Raw genomic sequence first — 24,288 nt, forward strand, 5'->3', positions numbered from 1 at the left:
CTTGACCGGATGTGGTGTCCGGTGTCCCCTCGCCCCTGCGCTGCCCCAGGGTCCTAGTGCCCTTGTCCTGGACAGGACACAAGGCACAATACATAATTTGTCTGTGTTTATACATCCATTTCTGCGAATGCAGAAAAGAGAGACTCTGTTCAGAGGGCCCAAACAAAATGAGTCCAGTGAGCAAACTTCTACTTCCCCAAAGCATTGCCAGAAATAACCCCTTGGCTGTTTGAAAGGATAGTATTTCCCCACCACCAGGGGCCACTAAAGAGGTAGCTCATTGGGGTAATGTGCTTACTGCAGAGAAGTGTATGCGATCAGATGTTTCAACTTCTTGTGGGGCTGGCTCAGCCACCATCCTTCGATATAGCATACTCGGGGAAAAGAAATGAGCCATACAAACTCGTGAAAATACTTTGTGAAAAAATCAGATTAAACTGAAGTTGAAGATCATGGAAGAGGACATCCTGCTGAGATTGTTGTTTCCTTAGGCATCATATGACTTAAAAACAGCACAGCTGCAGCAGAATTTCCAAATAATTAATAGCAGCCACCAGGCAAAATAAAACAGACACTACTGCTCTCCATGAGGCAAAGTAGTCATGGAGCCATTTCCCAACCCCGTACTGAGCAACATAGCCTTCCATAAATAAGCAGTGAATAAAAATAGAGTTGTGTGAACCAGCAAGTTAACATGTAGAAGAAGCCTAGCCAAGAGTTGGCTCTGACTCCAATAGCCTGTGCACTAGCCAAGTCTTGAAAATATTTGGAACGTAAATCATGCAACAAATATCATGTTAGACTATGATAAGGTGTCTTCAGAATTCAAAACGTGCATTTCTTTACGACTTAGAAGCATGTCACCATGTGCATATGATTTGGGTAGTATTTTTAAACTTTTTTAACCATGGACTGAAAAATTTAGTATTTCGTGCATTTCTTTACGACTTAGAAGCATGTCACCATGTGCATATGATTTGGGTAGTATTTTTAAACTTTTTTAACCATGGACTGAAAAACACTCCTGTCGTCGCCCTAATGATAATGCTATCACTGGATTAGGAAGCATGTCTGAGGTCATATGTACTCTACATTTATCCTAGAATCTTACAATAGATGGAGCAACATATAGGCTATTAAACAAAAGAGAGCTTTTTGTACACCATACTCTCCGAACTCACGTATTTGAAGGTGCTTTCATATGTGACAATGAACAAAAAGAAAGTTCGGTGAAATAAAGCATTTGCCTAGAATCGCACAATTCGTTCACACAGGGAAGCTGGGATTGAGCCCAGATGTTCAAATTTCACATTGTGTAATTCCGCTACTACTAGATAGGTATAACTTTCTGACTTAAATAGTTAATGGTTTGTCTTTAATGTTTTGAGGCCAAAGGAAGAGGTAAGAGACAGAGTTCACTTATAACTTTTTTACAGTTTTATATCGGGCGAACTTTGCCGGGGGCTTAAGTGCATTCACTTCACAACAAACACATACTACGTTTCACGTTTTGATTTCTTTTTGCCCATGGAAATTTGCCACGAATCACAAGATGCTGTACCGGGAGGCGGGGATTCGAATCTGATTCTCCAAGGGAACATGGTCAACAGCAGTAGCCAATAGGCTACATATCCTCCTGGGAAAGCTTGACTTGTCTTGGGCTCAAGATGTCAAGAATACCAGTGCCGTATCAAAACTGAGCCTCTCCCCCCTTCAAAGTACATGACGGGGGTTCTCTCCCCGGCCCACCACCTACCACTTTTGCTGATGGGGCCCCCTTGTGCTCGTACCCCCTCCCCCCGCACTGTGGGGGTTACTGAGGCTTATGATAGGTCACTGACGAGTACCACCAGGTGACGCAGACATCACATTTAAGCCTGGCTCGTGTTATCAGTGGCTCGCCCACCTCTAACTAAAATAGATTGTGGTGCCTGGAGCCCATGCATTCCACCCATCGCTTTGCTTGCACGACTGCCTTACCTTGCATTTTCTCAAAGGAGAAATTAATCACCTCTGGCATTTTTTATTTCACGTACCCCGGCTTTAGTGCTTTTCACCAGGCCCTTCTCTGCTCCTGAAAATTTCAGTATAGTGCACATGAGGTTACTGTAACTGCTCTGGTCATGGGCAGATTGTGTGTGTCTCGTCTTTCTCATGCCAGCAGGGGAACCGCTTTTCTCCTGCCTATGATTTGAGGGCACTCAAAAAGAGCGGACTTAGCGTTGCCGGACCCCGGGGGAAGCAGAGTCGCAGACTAGTCTTCCCCCGGGGTCATTCGCGCAAGGCTAGGACCAGGCAGGGGGACGGGGTGGAGTTAGGGGGTGGGTATAAGAGCGCAGGGGAGGAAGGCAACTTCCTCCTCCTGCGCTCGGCACCATCGGGAGGGAAAGTTATTGCAAGGTGTAGTTTTGTAGTGTAGTGTTAGTGTAGGCAGGGTGCAGTTGTGGTACGGAGAGTTCCTGTAGGCGACGGACTGGGGGTGCGGGAGCCACTGGCCGGTGGCTCTGGAAGTGTGGACGAGGTCGTGGAGCGATGTCGGGCGTGTCGGCGAATGAGGTGCGTGAGCCCTTGCGGATTCTTGGGCGCGCCGGGCGGGAGGATCTCCTCCGGCCCGGTGTGCTGGGTGAGGCGTGGGTGGGGTTTCAGCGGGCCCTGCGGGCTGCTTCGGCGGGGGTGGCGGCGGCTGTATTAGCTTGTCAGGGCGAGTCACCGCCACCGAGTTTGTGCGCTGCAGGCCGGGGGAGGGGCGCGGCTAAAAAGGGAGCCGCGCACGGAGGCCGGCGTAAGAGCCTGCCTCCGCGCCTGTCTTTCCCCCAACTGGAGTTTGTGTCTCCCGAGGTGGGAGCCCCAGCGCATGCGCAGGTGTCCACCGGGGAGCTGCTACAGGCCCCAGAACGCACGCGGTTGCAGGTGGGAGGGGGGGAGGGGGCCGAGGGGGCCAGGCCTTTGGGAGTTGCTGCAGGGATGTTACTGGATCTCGCTGTGGTGGAAGTGGGGGCGGGGGGCTGGGGGCCCTGCATCATGGAAGTGGAGGCTGGGACGAGCACAGGAGGTGCAGGTGCAGGTGAAGGCCAGGGGCAATGGGTGGACGCTCCCATCGACCTCTCTACAGGTTCCAGGGTGGGCACCCCAGCCCCAGGGGTGGGTGGGGGGGCGACCCTTCTGGGCACAGATTCTGAGGGGGTTAGAGCGGGAGGGGCCCGGCCCTGGTTATTCCCACCTGGAGTGTGTTTGCAAGGCTACTGCCCGCCCCCTCCCCTCCCGAGTTGGGAGGCGTTGGCGTGGGAGGACAGGATCAGGGAGCAGAGGCTTCTGGTGCAGCTTAATGAGGCGCGGTAGGCAGAGCAGAATGCGGCCAGGGTGGGCGCAGTTTGGGAAGATGAGGTTGAGTGGCCCCCTACTTCCACTTCGGAGGAGGAGAGGTGGGCAGAGCAAGAGGAGGTGGCTAGGGCATTAAAAAGCAGGAAAGGTGAGTGTTGGGGATGGGTCTGTCCAGGAGTTCTGAGGGACACCTAAGGGTGGGCTGCCACTGGGGGACTAGCAGGTGGCTGGTAAGTCTGTGTCTACGGCTGGGGTCCAGACTGACAAGGTGGATGGGAAGGATGATAGGGGGGACAAGGTGGACGACAAACATCAGAACAAGCTCCCCTACATGGGGCTGGCGGTGCCCCTGGGGTCTCACCTGTCGGACAAGATTAAGGGTAGGATCGGGGAACACGAGTATGTGGACGTGTTTAAGTTGTTGCACAGGGAGGTGCAGGCGAAGGAGGGTTCCAAGGAGGAGGAGTGGGAGTTAACTAGGCGGCCCAGGGTCCCTGTGACGATGGAGAATTGGACTTCAGCGTTTCTCATCTACGCTAGTATTTACTGCGAAAAACACCAGGATAGGGCCATAGCTTTAATGAAGTATATGGATATAATAAGGAAGGCCCAGATGCAGTTCGGTGGGTTTGCCTGGCTGAGCTATGATGAGGAGTTCAGGGCAAGGGTTAGCACTAATCCTGACAAGCATTGGGGTGAGGTGGACCAAGAATTATGGATGCAATGGGTGGCATCCACGCGCTCGTCGGCATCTACCCATACTGCCAACGGTTTGACCGTGGCTTATCAGTCCTTTCCGCCACGGCCCGCCCACAGTGGCGGGGGGGGCTTCCGCCAGTGCCGTTACCACAGGTCAAGTCACCAAGCCGGGCAGTTATAACATAGGGGCCGTTTGGTACTACAACAGGGGCTACTGCTCGAGCTACCCTTGCAAATTTAAGCACGAGTGCTCCAAGTGCGGAGGGAAGCATGCACTTACACAGTGTCTTACCCTGGTCACCCCCTCAGAACAGTGGTGGAACGCGAAGGGAAGGGGACAGGCTGGGCAGAAGGGCGCCTACACGGTTAAGGTGGAGGCGATGGCCACGTGGCTCTCGTGTTACCCGGATCAGGAGGCTGCGCTGCAAATTCAGTGGGGTTTCACAGAGGGCTTTAGGGTGGGCTATCAAGGTCCCAGAGTGAGGAGGTGGGCAGAAAATGTAAAGTCAGCAAAGGAGTTGCCTGGAGTGGTGGCTGCCAAATTGAAGAAAGAGGTGGAGGAAGGGAGAATAGCTGGCCCGTTTACCGACTGGCTGGCGGATTACCTAATTATTTCTCCGCTGGTGGTGGTGCCCAAGAAGGAAGAGGGTGAGTTCTGAATGATACACCATCTCTCGTGGCCTGAATGTCAATCCGTGAACGATTTCATTGCCGAGGAGGACTCGAGGGTGCTTTATGCGTCGGTGGACGATGCAATCCGCCTAGTGAGGGTGTGTGGTCCGGGGGCAGAACTGGCGAAATGTGATATCAAGTCAGCGTTCCGCCTGCTGCCTATATACCCCGCGGATTTCTCGCTTCTGGGGATGCAATTCGGAGGAGCCATCTACGTGGACAAGGTTTTGCCCATGGGGTGTGCTATTTCCTGCGCGCTTTTCGAACTCTTTAGCACCTTCTTGCAATGGGCCTTCACACGGTTCAGTGGGCATCGGGACGTCACTCACTATCTGGATGATTTCCTCTTCTTGGGGAAGGCAAACTCTAGGGACTGTGGCAGGGCTCTGTCGCATTTCCAGGAGATGTCGCTGCAATTTGGTGTCCCCCTGGCCCCAGAAAAGACAGCTGGCCCTAGTTGTAGCCTGACGTCCCAAATTCTGCGGCGTTTACATTGACTTCCGGTGAAACAACACATCCACTTCAAAACCCTCTGTCTAATGCATAAAATCCTTCATTGCTCTGGTCCTCTAATCTTACGAGATCTGTGTTCTTTCTATACTCCTACACGTGCCCTCCGCTCGGCAGACCTTCACCTTGCCTGTACGATTAAAATCCAGGAGAGTAGAGCTGGCGGTCGCTCCTTCAGATATTTAGCCCCGAAACTGTGGAATTCGATTCCCCTTGAAGTGCGTGCCACAAAGAACTACCTGTCTTTTAGGAAACAAATCAAAACCTGGTTGTTTCCCGACATCTAGGGTATCTAAAATGGCGCCACACGTCACTTCTATGGGCTAGGTTGCCTTGCCCTCAGGCATGTCTGCAAGCCCTGAGACGCCCCGTTGCTGGGGTAGCCATGCGCTATACAAGCCAACATAACATAACGTTCCTTGGGATTGAGCTAGATTCCATACACTGGCTGGCTCGGCTTCCCGTGGTAAAGGTGACGGAAATTCAGGTATGCCTGTTGTGAGCGATCGGAGAGAAGAGGATTGCTTTGAGGGCAGTGCAACGGCTGCTGGGCTTCCTGAATTCCGCGTGCTGAGTGGTCAGGGCGGGATGGACGTTCTGCCGGCGGCTCGGCATGGTCATGTCGGGGGCAGTACTTTCACACCAGAGGATCCGGATCTCCATGGGGGTTCGGGCGGACTTGAGGACATGGCTGACATTCTTGACGGATTTCAACGGAGTGTCCCTGGACTTTGATGACGAGAGAGCAGTTTGGCAATGTCAAATTTACTCTGATGCAGCCGGGGCAGCTGTTTTTGGGATATTCTGGGATGGCAGGTGGTGTGCAGAGAGCTGGCCAGCTCATTTGTTGAAGCAAGGGAGGAGCATTGCCTTTCTGGACTTCTTTTCTTTGCTGGTGGCGCTGGAGGTGTGGGGTCCTGAGTTTCAGAACAGATCCGTGCTTTTCCATGTGGATAATATGACTGTGGTTGAGCTGGTTAACCGGCAGAGGGCCAGGGATCTGAGGGTGCTGAGATTACTGAGAGGTTTCATGCTGAAATGCTTGCGATTGAATGTGGTTTTTAGAGCCAAACATCTCCCTGGAGCGAATAATGACATTGTGGATGCTTTGTCTCGTTCACAGTGGCAGCGGTTCCGGCGTTTGGCACCAGGAGCGGATCTGTGCAAGACCGAGTTGCCGGACGGCATCTGGGCCTTGGGGGAGTGAGAGTGATAGGCCTGGTTTAACATTCTATTGCTGATACCACAAGAAGGACATACCAACTGGCCTGGGCGGAGTTTGGCTCTTTTATGGGTTAGCGTGAGGATTCTGTTCTGGGGGACCCCGCTGCTGCTGGGGCGGTATGTGCGGAAGTGAGGAGTATGTGGGTGGGGCATACCAGTGTGAAGTTTTGTGCTGCTTTCAGGCTTTCTTCTAACATATTTCTCTTTCGTCAGTTGCGTGGGTGGACAGGGGGCCAAGACAGTCACTTGGATTGTGGGTCATTCCTTCGTCCACTGGGCATCCAAGTATGCAGAGCAACAGGTGTATGGCCGTAACCTGGGACTCAAAGGACAACAGCATGGGGTGCACTGGTGGGGTAAAGGGGGGATGCGATGGGGGACATTATTGCCCTGGCTCGCAAAGATGGTTCCCCAGAATGGATGCCCATACTTACTGTTCATACACTTGGGGGAGACTGATTTGGTCAAGCTGTCGGGTTTGGCGCTCTTACAGCTAATGCAGAGGGACTTGGAGGTGCTAAAAAACAGGCTTGCAGGGACTTGCATTGCCTGGACTGAGTTTGTCCCCAGGACAATATGGAGGGGTGCGATGAAACATGGGGCTATTGAAAAGGCCCGGAGAAAGCTCAACAGAGAAATGAGACTGTTTTGTGGGGACAAGAACATTAAGGTTATTTCTCACGCTGGACTGCGACTGGAGGAACCATTACTGTTCAGGGACGACGGGGTGCCTCTTTCACGATTGGGGAATGCTTATTATATGATGGAGATGAGGGATGTGGTCAGTAAGTTGTGGAATGAGGCGATTTGGTGTTACAGGTCTGTGTGAGGGAGGTGTGGTTGAAAGATGCACTGCACGGACCCGGAGGGTGGGGGGAGGGCAGGTAACCGCCCTACAGGGGGTTCCCTGTTTGGTGATACTTTGGAGGGGTAGGGAGGTCAAGAGCAGGCACACCCATCCCTGGGGGGGGGAGGAGTTTGAATGATGTGGGGAACTGGAGGCATGACTGGAAGGCCAGAGGATATCGGGGGTAGGATGCTAGGTGATTTGTGGATATGGATGAGGTACAGAAGGGGCATGGAGTGGTTGGAGACATGAGTCAGAGTGGGTGAAGAGAGTGAAGCAAGGAAGAGTTGATATGGGGGTTGCTGTTATTAATGTTGATGTTATTGGTTTATTGTTTAGTTGTGCAGCCTGGTCCTAATAAATGGCCTTTTACGCTTTAACATCTGCATGGTCTGTTTATTGCGCGATGCCGGGCCCCGGGGGAAGCAGAGTCACAAAGTAGTCTTCCCCAGGGGTCATTTGCGCGAGGGTAGGACCAGGCAGGGGGAAGGGGTGGAGTTAGGGGGTGGGTATAACAGCGCTGGGGAGGAAGGCAACTTCCTCTTCCTGCACTCGGCACCATCAGGAGGGAAAGTTATTGAAAGGCCACCCACCCTGCAGTTACTAGGGTTTGAGGGTAGCGTTGGCTTAGCGTGCCATTTTAGGCCGGGCTGCAGTTAAGGCGATACTTTGGAGGGGTAGGGGGGGTAAAGAGCGGGCGCACCCATCCCTCGGGGGGAGGGGGGAGTTTGAATGATGTGGGGAGCTGGAGGCATGACTGGAATGCCAGAGGATATTGGGGTAGGATGCTAGGTGATTTGTGGATATGGATGAGGTACGGAAGGGGATGGAGTGGTTGGAGACATGAGTCAGAGTGGGTGAAGAGAGTGAAGCAAGGAAGAGTTGATGTGGGAGTTGCTGTTATTAATGTTGATGTTATTGGTTTATTGTTTAGTTGTGCAGCCTGGTCCTAATAAATGGCCGTTTACGCTTTACCATCTGCGTGGTCTGTTTATTGTGCGATATCTCCACAACAAGACCTTTCTAATGCTGCAGAATTAAAAACATGCACATGTTGTATTTTGTCAGTCCATGGTCTGCCTCTTGTGATGCCCTACAATGGTTCAAACCCACTCATAGATTGTTTACACCGGCCTGCCCTGCCCCTGAGAATTTAAATGAATGGAACTTCATTAACCCCGCCCTGGGCCGTAGAAAGAAACGCCCCAATTGAAACCCTATACCTGCCATTGTAATCTAACACGCCCTCAGCTGTGATGTCACTGGAGCAGCTTGTGCCTTCTGGGTCAATAAGCCCTCGCCTAGTTCAGCACATGCACACCAAGCCACAATCAAAATCCAAACCCATTTCCACCAGAAAAAAAGCATAGATTCAGAGATATTTATCACCGAGCAGCAAGTAGCTATTATTTTCCATCTGCTCGTTATTTTGTCTCCTCTTTTTGACTCTACCCTTATCGCGCCTAATAATACCCACCTCCTCTGACCCTTCCCATCACGCCTAATAATACCCGCCTCCTCTGACCCTTCCCTAATCCCTAGGGACAGAGTAGACTCATAAACCTCTTGTTAGGCTCTCTCACTCTGATAAATGTAGCTTTGGGATTATAAATGTTTATTGGACAAACTAAGAATCCTAATCCAGGTCTGGAAGTGCCCTACCTAGAGTAGGCCTCCTTATCAAACTTTGCAGACATCTGCCTTTAAGCTTCTAGGGGGAGTATATATATCTAAAGGCCTTGTCCACTGATCTGCAAAGTGGGCTAGTGAACTCCACGCACCCCCTGTATTTCAGCTCTCTTGCAGGAGCAGATCAGTACCTGTTACCCTCCAATCTGCTTCCCCCATGGGACCTGAAATGCCTCCTGGACAACAAGTATCATTGTTGTCAAGTAGAGGAATAGAAGGTGAGTGCAGAGCAAGGCTGCCTGGCTTAAGGTGTGCCTCTTTATCTAACACCTACCCGCAGTCTGCATTTCAGCTCTCCTGGGCGAGTAGATTAGGTGTTACCACCACTTGCCCCTGTTGTAGGACATGAAAAGGTCTCAAAATACAAAGGCTAACTTTTTATCAAACAAAAGAAAATAGAAAGAGAATAAGAATCAAAGCCTCCTGTTGCCAGTCCTGCCTCTCTCTGATGTCTAACCCATCTGCATTTCAGCTCACCTTGGGGAGCAGATCTGGTTTTTACCCCCCTGGTTTGCCACTTTAGGGGACCTGCAGTACCCCGGAAAACGTGAGATACTTTTTGTGAAGCAAATAAATAGAATTAGAGTTGGGAGCTAGACTTCCTTGCACAAGGTGAACCTCTTCTGGCCTGTACCCACCTTCTGCATGATAGGGTCCGTTGGAGAGCAGGTTGGGAATATTATCACTTTATTTGCCTTACTTCAACGACCTGGAATGCTATCTGGATGCCAGGGATAGTTTATTGTGAACTAAAAAATTGAAACTGAGTAGGGAGCTAGGCTTCCTGGTCCCAGAAGTACCTCTCTCTGCCCTCTTCATTTCAGCTCATCTGGGGAGCCGGATTGGGGACTTATTTTTCATCCTACACCATAGGAGAGCTGATACCCACTAACTATATGTATTTTATATAGCCGAGGAATGTGTAGGGCAAGTACACTGAGGCGTATTACCTGCCTCTCGTTTGCCCACATTCATCACTCTTTCAGAAATAGGCCATATATGTGGGTGGGAAGTGGAGATGAACAGACACAAATGAAAACCATGTGTAGAGAATTTTGGATGCAGTTTGCCATTGCTGTTTGAGCCATATGTCTGCAGGGGTTGGTTCTGAATGTGTACTGTAGCTAGGAACACATACTAACACCACTCTTTTTTTTAAAGTACGACCTTTGTTGAAATTGCACAAACTAGTAGGGCCTTTGTTGAAATTGCACAAATTTGCTTTATAAACAGCTCTATTGAACTCTAAAATTGTTGAAGCCTCGGTTTCCTCACCCTAAAGTAACTGTGGTCATTGGAATACATTGGCATCAGCACATTTGCTATCAGCCTGAATTCAGAACGTCTCCTTGATAAAAACAGTATTTCACATCTGTGAGTGGACCTGTCATTTGGAGCAGAAAGGACCAAAAACGCAGCCATGAAAAGCCAATGTAGAGTTCACATGGGGCATGGCTGCTGTATTTGGGTCCAGGGTCGATAGGCACCCAGAAAACCCTACCAATTCAACACATTTATGAAAGCTTGAGTACTAGGATATACAGGGTGTTGTGAGCTGCAATGTTTCCACTTCATTTTTTACCTAAAATATACTTCAGCTGGATAGCTACATGATTTAATTAAAATGTCAATCGACAATTGGAAAACCCAACCTACCCCACAAATTTCTGAAAACTAGAAGACCAAGTGAATATGGCTTGCTTTGTCCATACCACTTTTTGTTACCCAGAATTCTCTGGAAACATCAACCTGTGGTTAAAAGCGCAATATCCTCAAATCTGTGCATTGGAAAAATATGGTTTACCATTTGTGATGTGAAAGGGACAAAATACCCCAACTAACTCTTATTAAATTTTTCTAGAATATATTCTCCTAACAAATATTCTGATAGATACATCTGCCTTGTGGATTCCTCACCTTGTGAATATCCCCCTTGCGTCAGCAACGTTCGGAAAATTCGTTGTAGCACGCCGGCGTGTGCGACGTCATAGGAGCACGGCATCGTGCGCGACTCCGTCTGACGTCACCGACTCCTTATCAGACCCACATCGGCGTGATGACGTCAGTTCCCTTTGTTCCGCGTCGTCGACGCTAACGGTTTCTGGGATCTTCTGTGATTCAGATAGTAACTTGTTGCTATTTTGTGTTATTGTTTCTCTGTCGAGTGTCTCTTCTTCGTTGAGGATGTCGTCGAGGAAGACGGGTTTCAAGCAGTGCGGATCGTGTGCCCGAATGATGTCTATTACCGACCCGCATGACGATTGTTTGTGGTGTCTTGGATCGGACCATGATGTAAAGAACTGTCGATCCTGCTTCAAGATGAACCCTAAGGCTTTACGAGAGCGGGGGGCTAAGCTTCTGCTTGCGAAGGTGAAAGGAAGAGAGGCTGGAAGGTCTTCGAGGTCGACGTCTAGATGTTCGAGGTCGAGGCAGAAGTCGCGATCGAAGTCGAGGTCCAGATCGGCTTTGAGGTCAAGATCCAGAGTGAGGTCGAGGTCCAGAGAGAGGTCGAGGTCCGGATCGAAGTCGGCTTTGGGTCATGCTTCGGGCTCCTCGAAGAAGAAGCACAAGAGGAGGAAGCACAGCTCAAGACATCACTCTGGTAAAGAGTCTTCAGATTCGAAGAGGAAGTCTCGAAAACATCACAAGGACTTCGTGTCTCCTTTTCCTTTGCAATCTCGTGGAGGTTCCCCGGATCCGGAGTCGCACCATTCTTCGGAGCATGAAGAAGATGGGGAGATTCCTTGGGCTCCGACTCCGGTGGAAGACCCTGAGAATCAAGAGGGCCAAGATGAACTGATGCCGGGGCAGCCTCCTTCGGAGCAGCCGATGGATTCGTACCCTCCCTTTCCTGGTCCTGGACAGGACCCCTCGCATTTCCTTAATGCTATGTTTGGCGTTTATGCGAGGGCAATCTACCCCACTGGTGTACCGGCTGGTCCCATGGGTCCATTGTCTTATAACTTGGGCGTCCCTCAAGCTTACGCCCCGGCGCCTTTTATGCCGTTTATGCCGACGCCTTTTACACCTTGGCTCGGTACGGCGCCGGCTCCGGAACGACCTCGTGAATTGGATCAAGGTGCCACGCCGGTTCGAGAATCTCGACCTCCAGCTGTCCCGGCTCCTCGTTCGACGCCGGTTCCGGCTCCGTCGGAGTCTTTACCGGATCCGTCGACTTCGGTTCGTTTGGAGTGGTCGAGGCGCAGAGCTCAGCGCCTCTTGGAGGAAAAGGAGTATGAAGATCCTGAAGTAGAGGAAGGAGAACTTCTGGATCAAGGGGACTGTTTTGAGGACCTGCATAGTGCTAGTGGTCTGGAACTCTCTCCTGAGAGGGGTTCGCCATCAGTTTCTGATGCACCATCTAAGGACGTGGCACCCTACCATGTTGTAATTAGGAAGGCTGCAGATCTGCTCAATCTGACTTTACCTACTGTTGAGTACAAGCCTAACATCCTCACGGAGGTTTTGCATTCGCCTTCTTCTGTAATAGAGCCTACACTCCCATTCACTGAGGCTTTGACTGAGCCAATAATGGAGGTCTGGAAGAAACCTTTGACTGCTCCTGCAGTTTCCAGGTCGGTGGCAAGACGTTATAGGGTGGCTCCTGGTGACCCTGAGTTTCTCTCTTCACATCCTTCTCCGGAGAGTCTGGTTGTGCAGGCCGCTTGTTCCAACAGGTCTGCAGGTTCTTTTCCTCAGGTGCCAGCAGATAAAGACTCTAAAAAATTGGACCAGTCTGCAAAAAAGATTTTCTCCTCGGGTAGCATGGCTCTAAAATCTACCAATGCTACTTGCCTGCTAGGGAGATATGTTCATGCATTGATGGACTCTGAGAGGAAGGAAGATAGAAAGAACTTCAATGAGGTAGTCTCTGATACTCAAGCTGCAGCCCGTTTAGTAATTCAGAGTGGCATGGACACGGCGGACTCTGTGGCCAGGATAATGGGCTCTACTGTTGCCACGAGAAGGGCCGCATGGCTGAAATCTTCTGAGTTTTCAACGGATGTTCAATCTACTTTAATGGACTTTCCATTTGACGGGACAGGCCTCTTTGGGAAAAAAAGCGTATGTAGCCTTGGAGAGGTTCAAAGATAGCCGGACAACGGCAAGGTCTTTGGGCCTGCAGGCTAGAGGTTCTGCCACTAGGAAGTGTAGGGGATTTGGTAGTTCCACTTTTCGTTCCTATAAACAAGGCCAGCAGCAGCAGCAGCAGCAGCAGCAGAACCCTTTGTATAGATCATACAGAGGTAAACAAAGGGGTCGTGCTAGTGGACGCCAAGCCTCCTCCTCCTCTACTTCCTCCTCTAACAATCAACCCCCACCCGCAGCAGCAAAGCAGCCCTAGATCCGCCATTCCGGATCATGCGGGTCCGGTAGGGGGTCGGCTTACTCATTTTCTACGGGATTGGGAATCGGTTACATCAGATCTTTGGGTTCTCAATCTCGTAGAAAATGGGTATGCACTTCCTTTTCAGGAGTTCCCTCCCAATTACCCTCCTTGCCAAGGTTATTGTTCAGAGGACCACCTGCTTCTCCTGCAGGAAGAAGTCCTGGCACTGTTCCGAAAAGGTGCGATAGAGGTGGTTCCAGAGCAGGAAAGGGGTCAGGGGTATAACTCCTGGTATTTCATGATCCCCAAGAAAGATGGCAGGTTACGTCCAATCCTGGACCTCAGGATTTTGAACCTCTATCTCAAGCAGGAGAAGTTCAAAATGCTCACACTTGCACAGGTTCTTCAGGCGCTGATGGAAGAAGACTGGATGGTGTCGATCGACTTGCAGGATGCGTATTTTCACATCCCCATTCTGAAGTCGCACAGAAAGTATCTCCATTTTACGGTGGGATCGCAGCACTACCAGTTTGCGGTCCTTCCGTTTGGGCTTACTACTGCGCCTCAAGTTTTTCACCAAGGTGATGGCAGTGGTGGCTGCGCATCTCAGATGGTCGGGGGTTCCTGTGTTCCCCTATCTGGACGACTGGCTGATCAAAGCAGAGTCGCCAGAGAAGGTGCTCCATCATCTGCAAGAGACAACTCAGTTGTTGCACAGGTTGGGTTTTTTGATAAATGTACCCAAGTCTCACCTGGTGCCCTCCCAGCGCAACCTATTCATAGGTGCGGTACTGGACACTTCTGTATGTCGTGCATTCCCTCCTCCTCAAAGGATTCGCGATATACAGGAAATGATTCCTTTATTCTACAATGGAGCGGTTGTTCCAGTCCTGAAGGTCCTTCGTCTGCTTGGTCTGATGGCTTCCTGCATTCTGTTGGTCAACCATGCACGCTGGCACATGAGGGCACTCCAGTGGTGCCTCCGCAGGCAGTGGTTTCAGCACAACGGAGATCTCAGGGAGTCAGTGAGGAACTCCAGGGAAACTGCAGCGGATCTGTCATGGTGGAGCGTGGAAGGCAATCTGTCTCAAGGAAAGCCTTTCCAACTTCCTCCATCGGTTGCCACAGTGATAACGGATGCATCCACTCTCGGGTGGGGTACTTATCTGGGGGATCTGGAGATCAAAGGTCTTTGGTCTCCAGAGGAAAGGTTGCTTCATATCAACCTTCTAGAGTTGCGGGAGATACGTCTGGTGCTCAAGGCCTTCCTCCCTTCCCTTTGCGGTCAGTCGGTTCAAGTCCTGACGGACAACACGACCGCGATGTGGTATATCAACAAACAGGGAGGAGTGGGGTCGCAGTGTCTCTGCAGAGAGGCTCTGCGTCTCTGGTCCTGGGTTCAGGACCATCAGATTTGTCTGATGGCAAATCATCTGGCCGGAGTTCTGAACATTCGTGCAGACGTTCTCAGTCGGCAGTTCTCTGCCGATCATGAGTGGAGGCTCCATCCGGAGGTTGTTAACGACATCTTTCAGATGTGGGGGAATCCTCGGGTGGACCTGTTCCCTACTCGCGTGAATTCTCACTGCCCGTCATTCTGCAGTCTCCAGTATCCGATGTAAGGAGCCTTGGGGGACGCGTTTCAGTTGAGTTGGTCAAATCATCTCCTTTACGCGTTTCCTCCCATACCCTTGATTCCTCGGGTTCTGAGGAAGATTCGCCAGGACCGAACCCAAGTCATAGTGGTCGCCCCGTATTGGCCAAGAAGGGTGTGGTACACGGACCTTCTCCACCTCTCCTCTCACCCGCCGCTCCGTCTCCCTCTCAGGGCAGACCTCCTCTCTCAGATGGAGGGGCAAGTTCTACACCCCCACCTCCAGACATTACACCTTCATGCCTGGAGATTGAACGGGGCAACTTGAATTCCTTTTCTCTCCCTCATGATGTGGTGGATGTCATTCTTTCTGCCAGGCGTGACTCCACTAAGTCCATCTATTCTTAAAGGTGGTCTAAATTTGTCTCTTGGTGTGGGGAGAGGGCCGTTGACCCTTTGAAGGCTCATTTGTCTGACATTTTACAGTTTGCTCTTTCTCTGGCGCAGCAAGGATTTGCTGTTGCCACAGTCAAAGGGTATCTTTCAGCCTTATCGGCATTTCTCTGTTTGCCGGATCAGCCTTCTCTTTTTAAGTCTCCTGTGGTTTTAAGATTTTTGAAGGGTCTCACTAATAAGTTCCCTCCTACTCCTTTTGTTGTTCCTCATTGGGATTTGAATCTTGTGTTAACCTATTTGATGGGTTCTCCCTTCGAACCCTTGCACAAGTGTCCCATGAGGCTTCTTTCTTTTAAAACGGTCTTCTTGGTTGCAATTACCTCGGCAAGGAGGGTAAGTGAGCTTCAGGCTCTTTGTTCCAAGCCCCCGTTCTTGACCATTCATGCTGAAAGAATGGTTCTCAGGACCAGGGCTGCTTTTCTTCCTAAGGTGGTAACTCCCTTCCATCTAGGACAATCCATTACCCTTCCTACCTTTTATCCTCCCCCTCACGCTTCCAAGGAGGAGGAGAGACTTCATCGCTTGGACCCAAAGAGAGCAGTCAGTTTCTATCTCGATAGGAATAGAGACTATCGTGTTGATTCACAGCTCTTCGTGGGTTTTGCTGGCTGCAAAAAGGGCAGAGTGGTGCACAAGCGCACACTTTCCAGATGGATAATCCTGTGCATCAAGATTTGCTACTCTCTGGTGGGTAAGGACCCTCCTGAGGGTATTAGAGCACATTCAACTAGAGCAAAGTCTGCAACATCCGCTTTGTCTAGAGGTGTTCCTGTTGAGGACATTTGCAGAGCCGCGACTTGGGCCTCCCTCCACACTTTCACGAAGCACTACTGCTTGGATACCGAGGTGAGGAGGGACAGCCACTTCGCGCGCTCTGTCCTCCAAGATTTCTTGGTATAGCAGAGTGGACACTCTCCTCCGGGAGTGGGGACTGCTGTGGGACTCTATTCACAAGGTGAGGAATCCACAAGGCAGATGTATCTATCAGAAGAACAAGTTAGTTACCTTCGGTAATGCTTTTTCTGGTAGATACAGTATCTGCCTGTGGATTCCTCACTGACCCACCCGCCTCCCCGTTGTCCGCTCTGCTATACCTGGGTTTATGTATTTATATTTCTGGTTTTTGATACCTTTGCTACGCACTTTGTGTGCAGTTTTGATTTGTATGTACTGTGTACACTGTATATATGTATATTTACTGTCGTTGGTCCGTCCGGGTGCCTCGAAGACACGGAAAAAAGGGCGGAACTGACGTCATCACGCCGACGTGGGTCTGATAAGGAGTCGGTGATGTCAGACGGAGTCGCGCGCGATACCGTGCTCCTATGACGTTGCACACACCGGCGTGCTACAAAGAATTTTCCGAACGTGGCTGACGCATGGGGGATATTCACAAGGTGAGGAATCCAAAGGCAGATACTGTATCTACCAGAAAAAGCGTTACCGATGGTAAGTAACTTGTTCTTCTCGACTTCAAAGAAAGACAGTCAAGACGCCTGGTGGGTCTGCATTGAATTAATAATACCCAGCTGTAATTCTGTTACTTGTTGCTTTGTAGGGTGTTTGCGTAGTTCTTTCCTATTGGCAGTAAAGTCTGACACAGTCATTGAGATAAAAAGAAGACCTTTCAGACTTTTGTTATACAGGTTGAAAGGTTGTCAGATCATATTTCGTTTGATAGATCATAATTTCATGTGTAGAGCGGACTAGACTGTCACCAGTGCCAACTCAATTTTTTAAAGTGATTATGCAGAACAGCTGTGGTGTACTGTTTTGTAGGACAAAAAGACAGCCTTACAGGTAGTCTTCTCTTCCAGTGAAAGCCATCAAAGTGTTATAAGGATCTCAGTGTCGTTATTACCTGAGCATCACATGCAGCACTGGGGTAAGAGGATACATTTGGATTCTAGGAGCCCTGTTACTCCTGTGTTCACATATTAGCTCAAGAACTTGGTCCTCATGATAGAATACTAATGTAGGATGTTTTCCTTTTTTTTCGAACCAGGTGCACATTGAATTGGTCAAATTTGGCAGTCTTGTTAGTGTGAGGCATAAAGCATGATTTTTAGTCTAAAAGGAATTTAAGTGGGACTGAGGGAACCTGAAGAGTTCTGATTCTATTTGTCCCCATAACATTATTTTATGATCCTGGGCAAGTCACTTCATTTCTCCATGCCTTCATTTTCTTGTTGATGAAACTGGATGTGGCCTGAAAAAGAATACCCCCCCTGTTATTTTCCAACTATGTGGCAGTTTGCCCAATTATGCCTACAACAAAGTAGGTCATAGATGAATGTATTGTACTATCATTCGTTATTGCACACTATCAGAAGGCGAAAACGACCTTACCTGACCAAAGGGGCATCTTACCAGAGTTAAAGCCGCCACTGCTGCCTTCATGAAATGCCCTGCTTCCAGACATGAGTTAGGAGCCACTTGGAAGTCGGTTCATACATTTGCAAAAGACTAGTGTATTGATTCTTGTTCCAAGACAGATCCCCTATTAGGGCAGTTGCTCTCCATAAAATATTTGCTCGGATTAATGTTTTTTTCTTCCCATTTTATAATTTTGTGTCCTACTTCTAAGGCGGAGATTTCTGTAGCTTGGTACTCTCTCCTACAGTTTTAGGTTATCAGAGAGATGCCATGTCAGAGAAGGAAAGGTTACTTACCTGTAGTTCTATTTCCCTGCCATGTGTTCTCTGAATTCATGAGCAATTCATCTGCCTGACTGTGCTTCAAAAGCATAGTTGAAAACACTACATATGCCAAGAACCTTTCACTTTTACTACCTTTGGGGTTAAATTGCCTGACTCATCCTACAGAGTATGGCTGCTTGTGGAATTCTTGAAGGCGCTATGTCAGTTTGATATTGGGGGCATATTTATCAACAAGTCATGCAGCGAGTCCCCTTGCAGCGCTACTTGCCATGGAAAAGGCAGGCATGCAGCATATTTAACATTATATGGCGTATACCTAATCTTTTCCCACCGCTGACGCCCAATGTGCTGTCTAGTGCCAATGCAGGCACCCTTGCACCATGGATGCGCCCACACACAGAATAGGACTTTGGTGGAAGGTCACGTAGCAGGACTGATCTCTTGAACTCACTGTACCAAAGATCGTCAAATGTGTGACAGTCAGAACTCAAAGCAGCGTGTGCCTTCGGTTATGAACAGCAAACATACCCTACTTTGAGTGAGGTGGCGTTTACTAAAAATGTATTTAGATGAAAACATCAACGAAGATGCAGGGAATGGAAAATGGGCTCATGGCTAACAATCCAAGACTTATGGGAATCCTGGAATACTCTAGGAAAAAAACTGAAATATCAGAGGCTTTTACTAGCAAATAAACCAATACATTTACACCGCTCTTCATACCTATATTTACATATTAAGGAGAGAGGCAAGCCTTGTGTACCAGATACAGTATTGGCCAAAAAACTCATTTCGTATAAATGCCACTGCTCCTGAGATAAAGTAGTTTTCATGTAAACATTCTTTCCTAAGAATCCTCCTGAGAGCAATAATATAGCGCTCAATTTACCTTGTGTTTAAAAAGTTTATTGTAAATTGTTTCAGTCCATTTATTATATGCATATCTGACAGGGAAATGCGTCCCGAGATAAATGACACTGTCTGGACCACCCCAAGTGATGAAAAGTGTTTTGCAACTATAGACACAAATGGGTCAGGGAAAATAGAGTTCAGCAGTATTACAAATGGGACCTATTTTCCGGCGTTATTTGTGACAATTGTTCGACGCAAAAGCAGATATTGATGTAGTTTTAGCTTATTTACGTGTTTTTTTACTCAAGCGAGTGTGCTATTTAAAAAAAAAAATGCTGTGTAATGTCAAAGGCAGCTTTTATATTGGCCACTCTGAGAAGCTCTTGGACACTGAGATCTCTTTATGTGCATAATCGCTTCATTCTCTCTTGCAGTAGTTTTCAGAACAAAGGTGGGAAGTTGGAAATCCTATATAACTCAGACATGTCCTTCCATCAACGCCTGTATGAAGATCTGGACGCTATCCTGTATCACATTCAGCTCCATGAGCCCCTGTCATCCATAGTGCAGCAGCCTCTCCTCTATGTCAGAGATATGGTTCCATCAGGCTGTTTCCAAGCCCTGTCCAGGTGAGGCAGCCGCAGCATGTTTAATTCATACAGATAATTGACTAATCCGTCAGTAATCCGTCACTTGGTGCATCTGGATCACAATAGAGCTGCAGTTCACCTTTCTCAGAAGTACAGACTCGACTTGCAAGTTTTCCATAGAGCAAAATATTAAGTTTTGTTTGTTCAATAGTCAACATATACATGAACCTAAACGATCTGAAATTAGACATAATGTTTACAATTTTATATGTATTGTTTAAAGCCTTAGCTTGCAGTTAAATTTTATGTATGAAGGATTTGTTCAAATTGGTGAAGGGGAAATGTGCTTCATGGTCAAACAGAGCCACAACAGTCCCCTTAAGGGCCTTACTTAACTCGGCGGCAAGACTCATCAAGGGATCATAAAGGTACATTCACATCTCCCCTGACGTGAAATCCCTCAAGTTGATCCCTTATTAAGTAAAAATTCAACTAAAAATTGCATGTATGACGCACAAAGCTCTGCATTTCAACACCCCAAGTTATCTCGCCAATATGCTTGAGCTGTCCTGGGGCACTAGATCCTATAGAAGCTCCAGCACATTACTGCTAAAGCCACAATGTTTCATCAGGAAGCAAACCTACAACAGAGCTTACTCTGTCATCGCCCCCAGAATCTGGAACTCTCTACCCCATGAAATGAGGCTGACGCCCTCCACTACCGCCTTAAAAAAAAGTCAGACTCTTATTTATGAACAATTTTCTGGTATAGATCATCAGAATTCTGCTAACTATCCTGTATTTACATTTTCTATTCTATTTGTGTGTCATTGCCCCATTTACATTATCAGTCTAGTGAGTGCACCAGGGATGGCTCCTCCATGTGGGCGGAGGAGTGTCGCCCTACTGCTTCTCGCAGTGCGAGAAGCAGACACATAAAATGGTATAATGAATACCATTTTATGTTTCCGCTTCTCTCACTTCGAAAAAGCACAAGGGTTTGGTTGGGGGCGGGCGGGTTGGCGGTCCTTCTGCAGGTCAGGGGAGGAGTGGCTTGCCCACTGTTGAGGGCGCTGACTGGTTGGTCGGCCCTAGGGCCGACCAAACCAGTCATATGCACTCTACGTTTTCTCCATGTAGGCTCCATGCAGCCTGCATGGAGAAAACGGACTCCCCATGGACCCCTGTGCGGTTGCCGTCCCAGCCAATCACACCGCTGCCATTGCAGCATTGTGATTGGCTTAGGGAAGTAGAGGGAGGAAACGTGCTTCCTGGGATTCGGAGGGACGCAACTCTGGACCGGACCAAGCATGCAAGGTAAGTTTTAATTTTTTTAATTAAATTAACCTCTCCTCCCCTCACGCCCCCCACTCCATCGCCCGCCCCCCCACCACCCGCGAGTCATGCCGGCCGCAACTGGAGTGCACACGCCCAATTCCAGTCCCCAATAGACCCGGATTGCCTGGGGCCACACAGAAGCTCTATTATGTCACCATAATCACAGTGAAAAGTGCATTCCGAGTCTTTGAGTGAACAACTCAAAGAAGTCTATAGTCTCTTAAAAGAATTATTTCTTGCGAATTCATCTGATCTCACATAGTTTGTTTCATTAAAGTGTATTTCTTTTTCTGTTCAAACAAATAATGACTTTTCAGCCGAGCCAACGCGTTTTATTCCATGAGGCAGAATTTCTTCAGTGCAAAATTTGTGTCACAGTTTCGAAGTCCAAAACTGTAGTTGTCTTGGAATCATATCACCGTTCTTGATTTAATGACAATGATGCATCCTGTATTCATTGTTTTAGGTCATTACTTTAAATGGTTCATACTTTGTATTTAGAACTGCATAATCAATCATTCTGTGAAAAATGCCATTGAAAACCTAAACAGTCTCTTATAGTTGTGTCTGTCTTCAAATCTAATTCATAACGGGACCCAGTAATCCCATATAGGGACAGTTATGCTTCAAATAAGTTTGCCCAGCATGGTTATTGCTGATTCACCATGAGCATTTGATGTATTTTACAGTTTACAAAAAGTACAAATAAACAACCAGCTGAATGGTGCACCTTGTGTCCAGTGCTGGATGCAAATGACCTCTGTCATTCCCTTGGCTACGAAAGGCAGGACCACTCTCTGGTCAGCAGTTACAAGCCAGATGGGTCTGGATTAACCCTGGGCGTAGTTCGCGAAGTGCACTTCGCACTACGCGAGCAATGCGTAGCTACGCGAACTGCGTAGTGCACTGTGCAAAATGCTGTTTGCACTGATTGCACAGTGCCGGATGCTTGTCCGCACTGTACAATCAGTGCAAACTGCATCTTGCACAGTGCAAGCGGTCGTTTTTTGCCGCTGGGGTAGATTTCTACTCGAGTGGCAGCTTTCTCAACGCGGACTGGAAGTTTCTGATCCTGAGCGGTCACAAGCATACGCGACCACTCGCAATGAGAAACCTGACCTCCCCGCATTGAGAATCTTGCCGGGAGGTTTATTTTCCACGCTCGCGATCGGCAACTTGATGTTGCTGATCGCGAACAAGGAAAAAGTCTCGCCGGGATGTCATTTTCCTTGCTCGCGGTCTCCAACTTGACTTTGAGGACCGCGAGCAAGGAAAAAATGACCGCTGCACTACGCTACGCTACGTGTGTTTGCATTGTGCTACGTGCAATTCGGATAGTGCGAAGTAGCGCACACTTTGCAAACTACCCAGAGTTAGTCTGGATACAGAGCATCGCTGAGGTTTACACCCTGTGCTCTATGCTGCCACTCAACTATGTCATTGGTTATGGCCTACGTGATGTCACCAGTGCTGTCAGCAGCGATGCAACTTCCTGTTTGAGGTCATGAGCAGTGGATTGAGTGAAGCTATTGTTGCCTAGCTAACTGGGGAATTTCAGTTAGCTTTCAGCAGAGTCCATTGTGATTTTACTTTTGCCCACTGTTCTTTTGACTTTCCACAGCTGGCACTGGGTGAGGAACGTGACATTCCCTGCACCCAGTCTCATAGCCCACTGTTAATTGCCTTCAGCTGAGTGTGTTTATAGTTTTTTATATTTGGTTTAAAGTATCCTAGCTTGAATTGTATATATGCATATTACCACCATCTTGAATTATTCATCATCGGTTCCAAATGGCAGCAATTTGCAAATAGCTGGTTAACCACTGCCATTTTCAATCATAGTTAGTGTAAGCTTGTCAACCGTTTTAGGGTCTTTACCGACTGTATTCATTGTAAGTGCATCTTGATTTTTCTCTGTGTTAGCCATTAGTCCATGGGTCTCAATTCAATGTCTGCAGACCCTACAGGATTCATTTTTATACGATTTTCCAACTCTTAGGTGTGTTTTTTGATCACCCTTGGGTTGGGTTGTCTACTCTTTGCCCCAATTAACAATATGGGATACAAAGATGAAAACTGATAGTGATCAATAAATCCTTTTTTAAACTTTTCATTGATTCTAAACAGTTTTTTGTCAACCATACTGAAGGTATTTTTAAATTATGCACATCATCACACCCACCTAGATTTGTCATCAACTTTTGCAGTCCACTAACCTGATGCAGATTTTTTTTTTGCAGTCCACTAACCCGATTTAGATTTACTTTTTCACCCATTTTGTGTCCATTTTTTGCATTTCCTTGATTTCTACAACACAGCCATGACCTTTGTATTTTTTTGTGACTTTCTATTTTTATTGGCTGTAAGCCCTGAGCCCAACCTCCCCATGGGCCTCCACCTACCCCACTACTCCCAACATTATCCCCATAATGTTTTTTCAGGATACTGCTGTACTCCTGCAGTACCACCTCCACCTACATGGTACCACAGGACCATGCAAGCTTCTCTTATTGAAGCTTGTGTGATCCTACAGTACACCATGGTGGTGCCATTTTAGTGGTGGTTTCCCCAGAAGTTACACAGTATCTTACTGGAATACCACGCTGGGTTCAGCTGGAGCATAGCAGTATCCATGGTAGAAAACTTGTTTTTATTGTTATTTTAGGCCACTGGGGATTCTCTCTGGATTCTCCCTCTCACCCCCTACCCACAAGTGCCGGGCAGTCAGCTGATCTCTACCCTGCTCCATTGTATGTTTGTTTTAATTCAACCCCAGGGCACAGGGATCAAGTCCTTGGCCGCTGCAACATTTCTTTTCAAGTTGTCTCCAGTCAATCAGATTTTGCTTTCCTTGATGGGAGAAAAACAGCTTCCTAGGCTGGTCAGATCGCTCTGCGTTTTAAATGTACTACAACGTGGGGTTCCTGTGGTGCCAACCATGCCTTGCTCTCAGTGCCTAGGGCAGTTGTAGTAAGGCAGTGACGGCTGGGTCCCATAATTCTCTGTGGACCTGTCTGTGCTGCATCCGGTCTGGTAAAAGAGAGCAGTGGAGGCTTAGGTGAAAGGCTCTTAGCTCATTCTCACTTAGGTGCTATTCCAAGTGAGCCTCTTGAAAGTCTTGCTGCTGTCACTAGGAAATTTGCCATTTGTTTTCAATCTTTGATATTTCATGTATTGAGAACGTTTGCTCTCATTTGCAGACTGGATGGCAGAATGGATTTGCACCAGACTTAGCGCGAAAGTAGAACTTTATTTTGAAAGTGTACTTCTATTGGCTTAGTGTAAATTTGTTCAGTAGTTTTTGAGATATTGGTGTTTGAAAAAGAAGCTGAACGCTCGTTAAAGTGTTAACACTTTCATATACCCCTTCCCAGTCTGCAGAGAGGTATCCCAAGGCTTCATTCTGCCCCCCACACTGGTGGCCCTCAACATTTTGAACAGGTGAAGCACTGAGAATGGAATTGCACAAGGTCTGGTGCGCGCACATTCCCAACCTTTTCAAAGAG

General features: G+C 48.4%; 1 protein-coding gene across 2 annotated transcripts in view; it reads left to right on the forward strand.

The window, feature by feature from the left end:
• CFAP92 (cilia and flagella associated protein 92 (putative)) overlaps positions 1-24,288 on the forward strand; it is a 385,549-nt gene that overhangs the window by 255,749 nt on the left and 105,512 nt on the right. For both annotated transcript variants that reach the window (XM_078661436.1, XM_078661435.1), the window contains exon 11: positions 19,289-19,483. In XM_078661436.1, the coding sequence (XP_078517562.1) occupies positions 19,289-19,483 (195 nt within the window). The remainder of the gene's footprint in view (positions 1-19,288; positions 19,484-24,288) is intronic.

This window comes from Lissotriton helveticus, chromosome 9 (assembly GCF_964261635.1).
Source record: "Lissotriton helveticus chromosome 9, aLisHel1.1, whole genome shotgun sequence".
Classification (NCBI taxonomy): domain Eukaryota; kingdom Metazoa; phylum Chordata; class Amphibia; order Caudata; family Salamandridae; genus Lissotriton; species Lissotriton helveticus.